Source organism: Camelus bactrianus, chromosome 11 (assembly GCF_048773025.1).
Source record: "Camelus bactrianus isolate YW-2024 breed Bactrian camel chromosome 11, ASM4877302v1, whole genome shotgun sequence".
Lineage (NCBI taxonomy): Eukaryota > Metazoa > Chordata > Mammalia > Artiodactyla > Camelidae > Camelus > Camelus bactrianus.
In genome coordinates, this window is record NC_133549.1 from 74,139,361 (window position 1) to 74,145,360 (window position 6,000).

Consider the following 6,000-nt stretch of genomic DNA (forward strand, 5'->3'; position numbering starts at 1 on the left):
TATTGATGTGTCAATTCTTCTGATGACTAAATGGCTCTTTAGTTATGTCCATTCTGCTCTTCAAGGTCTTCTGTTGAAATTCTTTTTTGTTTTTTGGTCAATTTTTAGTGGGATTACTTTTTAATTAAGTCCCGGAACTAAACTCCAAGCCCAATATTTCATGCTCAGTTCTGATTCCTTTATCTAAACACTGGTAATTATTTTGTCATAAAAAAAATGAATGGGCTGCTGGTAGCAAGGAAGAGAGTGGAGTGCCACTGACCTATCCTATAGTACTGTGAATGTTAGCCTACTATTAAAAGGCCACAGATTTTCATTAAATAGCAAAATTAAGTCACTCTTTCCCTAAAGCTCCCCCTTAGGATAAAGATGAGCCAGTTTCCCCAAGATAGCTTATATGTCTACCATAAAAATCATTAATAAAAGATGAAAACTCACTGAATGCCAGTATAAATGCTACATTCATCAACTATCAGGCAAACAAGTTTTATTTTCACCTTGCAAGCTTGCATACTTATAAAAAATGTAGTTTCATAAAATGTTTAAGCGTATACAAAGTTTATAAATAATCCTGCAAACATACATAGCAGACAATCAAGTAAATGTGCAATAACTTTGAACTACACCAGCTGTATAAATCACATCATTTCTTTATAATTCACGGGCTTGGTCACTGGTGTACTTAACTCCAGGTATAAATGTTGGGTTTCATTATTTTAGTGTCCCATTTCCAACGTTCATACATTTTCAAACTTAACAGGCAGAATTGCATTCAAGCTAGTGATGGAGAACTTTAGTATAAACCGACTCTCCAGGACCACTATTCCAGGAGTCCCCAAACTTTAACATGTATCAGGATCACCTAGTATTTGATTGAGTAGGTCTGGGCTGAGACAAGTGATACTGTTGATCAAGGGACAAAATTTTTTTTAACTTAAATGGGCATCCCTTTCATTTCCAAGATTTTTAAATGGATTCTTTTATTTTATAATAGTCCTTTTTTTTTTTAGTTTTGAGGCTAATTAAAAAAAATTTTTAATTGATGTATTGTCAGTTTACAACGTGTTAATTTCTGGTGTACAGCACAGTGATTCAGTTATACATGTATATCTATATATTCCTTTTTTATAGTCTTTTCCCATATAGGCTATTGCAGGATATTGAATATAGTTCCCTGTGCTATACAGTAGGACGTTGTGGTTTATCTGTTTTATATATAGTAGTTTGTATCTGCTAATCCCAGATTGTGAGTCTGTTTCTGTTTTTGAAGTATGTTCATTTGTATAATTTTTTAGGTATAAAAGATATCGTATGGTATTTTTCTTTCTCTTTCTGGCTTACTTCACTTAGCATGATGATCTCCAAGTCCATCCAATTTGCTGCAAATGGCATTATTTTTTTTATTATTATTATTATTATTATTATTGCTGAGTAGTATTCCATTGTATAAATACACCACAACTTCTTTATCCAGTCATCTGTCGATGGACATTTAGGTTGCTTCCATGTCTTGGCTATTATAAATAGTGCTGCTATGAACATTGGGGTGCAGGTATCATTTCAAATTAGAGTTTCCTCCGGATATGTGCCCAGGAGTGGGATTGCTGAATCATAGAGTTAAGTCTATATAATAGTCCATTCCTGTTTCATGGATGATTTATCTTCTTATTCCACTGAGGAGATTAATACATATCTCTTAAAGGCTCTTTCTGTTTGTTTAATAAACTTGATATTTTCTTGGGAGTCATTTCTGTTGTTGAGTTTGGAATCTTTCTTTTACGATTATGACTTTCCTTAAATGTTTAGAAATTTGGGGCTTTGAAAGAATCTTTGAACTTTGAAATTCCTGTTTATTCATCAGTGGATACAGTACCTGTTTCCCAAATCCAATCTCTTCCTGTTGTGTTATAGTAGCTCACCTTTTGGGCATGGAAGTGTCAGAACTTTTTGCATCTCTTTGGTCTCCCAGGGAACCGCGTGTCTCTCTCCTCACTTCCTGACCTGCCTGAGCCAGAGACCCCTGCTATTCAGGGCTCCCCAACCTGTCTGTCCCCCTGATGCTCTCACCCTGTCCCACGCTACTCCTCTCACAGTCTCATCCTGTGTTGCTTCTGGTTTTCAGGTATTCATCAACAGCTTGGCTTTATTGGTGGCCTTCCTTTTTTAAATTTTTTCGGTGGGGAAAGGTAATTAGGTTAACTTACTGATTTATTCTTAGAGGAAACACTGGGGGTTGAACCTAGGACCTCATGCATGTTAAGCATGCACTCTACCACTTGAGCTGTATCCTCCCCCGGCAGCTTCCTTCTTATCTCTCCATACTTTTATGGATTTGTTTCTTTTTAAAAGCAAAAAAAAAATTTTCCTGTCATTTCTAGAAATCTGAATGAGGAGGAGGCAGATATATATATTCTTAGTCTTTCTATCTTGAACTGTTCTCTTTCTGGTGGATATTTATTTCCTTTTTCTGATTATAAGTGAATTTTCTTTTTTCTTTTTTTTCCTTTTAGGAGGAAATTATCACTGTTTCAGGGGGAGAGTTGCTGCAGGAACCCTGTGGACAGAGAAACAGCCCCCCAGACTACCATCTGTTGTTTGAATGATTTTTTTCCCTCCTTAGCAATGGAACTCCTTTGGGCATCCTTTTTTTGAACTCAAGAACTTCCCAGCTCAAATCCTTATGGCCTTCTGGAAGACCCACCACTACCCAGAGAGACAAGTAGGTTCGTATATTTCGAGGGATATGAAATACACAGTGTACGTGCTGGTGGTTCCTAACCCAGTGCCCAGGACAGAAATTGCTAATAGCTGATGCAACTCTTTCCTGAAAAAATTTAGATAGGACCTCAGAAGATGAAGCCTTTTTGTCACAGCTGCACTAAACTGAGTTCCTAGAGTACAAGGATCATATTTTAATAGTCCAAATACTTCCAGTGCCGAACTCTGAATTTAACATACGGTAGACAGTCAACAAACGTTTGTTGAATGAATACACTTCTTCTGAAAGTTTTCCAACACCCATCAGCAATGATTTCTAGCAAGTTATTTTCTATTTGCCACTGCTTATCAAGGCGTGGAGATTAGAGAAGAAATACTGTAAAGGACTTGCGTGGAAGACACAGATGCTGCGTTGTTAATGATGCTCATTATCCCTCTCATTGCTGTTATCACTGGAACCACTTAAGGCTTCTGAGCCGCAGCTCACAGAACAGACGACTGATCCTGCCCTGCCTTCACCTCTTCTTCTGCCGTCCCTCCTCTGTCTTGGAATCAGAGCTTGGCCCTGGTTCTGCAGCACTGAGGCAGTGGTTTCATGCATTCCTACAGATGTGCCTAAGACCCAGCGGGAATTATAGACCCAAGAATGGTTTGTGGACATCTGATAGGGCCTTTGTTCTCCAGGATGTGGCCCTCTGCATGCAGGTTACGCACATGATTGCCTCTGCCCTCTTAGTCCTTTTGGTTTTGATTCGCTGCCCATTTACTCTGGGTCTGTTCTTCATGTTAGACTCTCCCGGTGCCTCCTTGGTCGCTCTCAGTGGTGGTGTCTGTGCCTCCGCACAGCACGCATTTGTGGACGTACAGGGAGACAGCATGTGATGATGGAGCTATTACAGGCTCTAGAATCAAGCAGATGTGGGTGCAAGTCCCACCCTGAAGCTGACTTGCTTTATGACGCTGGCAGCGTTGTATTTGGTGGGAGTAAAAGGACGATTGGGCATCAGCCAACTGGTCCCCTCACGTGGGTGTATGAAACATCTCTTTATGTTCTACTTCACCCCTTGCCTCACCTGTTCCTTGGATCACCTTGGACACTTGTTTCGCGCCAGTCACCACCACTGAAACCAGTTCTACGTGGGCTCTGTTCTTCCCCACGTGTTGGTCAGCTTCACGTGAGCTTCAGCTGTTGGTGCCCTGCCACGCGTGGAGCGACGGGCCTCTCTTCTGCTGCTGCAGAGGCATGGAGACACCGTGCAACCCAGGAGAGCCGGGAAGTTAACTGCCCACGTAGGGAACCGTTGATCCCCGGGAGACAGGCTGATAGATCAGCTCTTGTCCCTTCCTCCTCCTGGAGGGGCTGTTCTGAGAGGCAGTGCCGAAAAGCCTGGCCTCTTAGAAGACAGTCCTGCAAGACGGAGCAACTAGTCCCGATGAAACCAAGCAGCGGCTGGAGCAGTGCCACACCCTCCGGGGTGCTTGTCCTCCTTGTCTGCTTCACTCCCCTTTCTCTCGCTCCTGCTCCCCCTGAAAGAACATGTGCTGCAGGCTGGGCCTTCTGGGGAAGCCAGGGGAAGGCCCCGTCGTGGAAACGTGTTCGGTAACATCAAGTTTGCATCTGGACTCCACGGCCTCCTTCCTGCCCAGCTGTCTCACGGGGCCCCTGAATGGATACAGGGAAGTGATGGAGGGAACTTGCTTTTGCAACTGTAAAGTGCTTCAAACCTAACTGACGATGATGATGATGATTAAAATTACCTTCTTTCTGTTAGACTCAGAGGAACCGAATTACAGTTTTGGCTGTGACTTACCAACTGTGTGACGGTACGCATGTCATTTGACCTCACCAAAGCTCGGTATGACCAACCAGAGAGTTGTCTGTAAGGCCATCACCAGGCTTTTCGGCAGCTCAGCTAAATGATAAACACGAAGGCTCTGTCAAAGGAAGGTACTGCCAGCCACAACCGCTTTAACAGCAAAACAGTTCCACGCTTCGCAGAGACTCATTTGGGGAATACGATGTGATGATTCTGAAGGTGTCAGAAGAAACTAAGATGAAGAACCTTCTTGTTCCAAAGCAGCTTTGAAAACAGACCAAGGTGGGCTGAGAGCCTGACTCCCCGAGCTGTAGTTCCCGTCACCCCTAATTAGTATGTGAGAGACAACAGCTGAGTCTTCCATGCCTAACGCATTTCTTTCCTTTTATTTGGAGCCTGCACTTTCTGCACGTCTCAGAGTTTAGGTGTTACCTGGCCTTAGAATAAATTCCTTGTAAGTTGTCCTGCCAATGAAATTACTGTCTGGAAAACTGCAATTTCATCTTAAGAGTTTTACTATGCTAATAAATGTCAAGATTCTTAAATAAAGGAATTGCCTTTTTTTTTTTTTCCCTGAGCCCTACACAGTCAGCCAGACACAGGACTCAGCAGAGGGGAAATTTACAGTCTATAACTAGACAGAGAAGTTGTGAAAAACACTATGCACCTTAATGGAAGATAAATTTCAAGGGATGAAAGGGTAACTTGGGGTACTTGGGGTACAGATTGAGGAGACCCCTGTGTAGTGGAGTTGGAGAGTTGCAAACCTGGGGAGTCGGAGGAGATCTAAGGAGAGTGAGCTTAAAAAGGCTCCCAAGAGGGACTCCTTAGAAGGGACACGTGGACGGGAAGACCTCAGCGCCTGGGGCACGTGCCCCCTTCTGTAGCCTTACATCTTTTGTTATCCTCAGGATAAATTTGGAGGCAGAAAGACCTTTGTTATGTGACCCTAGGCAAGTGTCTTCAATTCTTTGGGCCACTGTTTCTTCACAATGGCTGTCTCAGAGGGCGGCTGGGAAAATAACATGAGATTTTGTAATAACAGCAACGATTGTTTAAGCTCTGTGTGTGTGTGTGTGTGTGTGAGATTCTCACAACCATGCCGAGGGAGACAGTGCTATCATCTCCATCTTGCATGGGGGGAAACTGAGGCATGGAGAAGTCCAGAGCTTCCCCAGGGCCACTTCCTTCTCCGGGAAGTTGTGTGACAGCACTGAGATTCACCCGTCTGGCTTCGGGGTCGGCGTAGACCTTCCACGGCGCTTCTCAAGCTGGGGTGGGCGAACCAACACGGGCGATGCCCTTACACCGCAGAGGGTCCCTCAGCGGCTCTGCTGGTGGGGCCCGAAGCTGTGCATTTCTCGGCCCCCGGGCGCTGCTGATTCTGCTGGACTGTTGGCCGGAACGCAGAGAAGCTGCCAAGGCCAAGTTCAGCCTTTCTGTCTGTGTTTCTACAGCCTGAGAG

General features: G+C 43.7%; 1 protein-coding gene across 1 annotated transcript in view; it reads left to right on the forward strand.

Annotated features, from left to right (window-relative positions):
* SH2D4B (SH2 domain containing 4B) overlaps window positions 1-5,590 on the forward strand; it is an 83,854-nt gene extending 78,264 nt beyond the window's left edge. The window contains exon 8 of the mRNA XM_010963097.3: window positions 2,511-5,590. Coding sequence (XP_010961399.2) covers window positions 2,511-2,603 — 93 coding nt within the window. The 3' untranslated portion in view covers window positions 2,604-5,590. The remainder of the gene's footprint in view (window positions 1-2,510) is intronic.
* The last annotated feature ends 410 nt before the right edge of the window (window positions 5,591-6,000 follow it).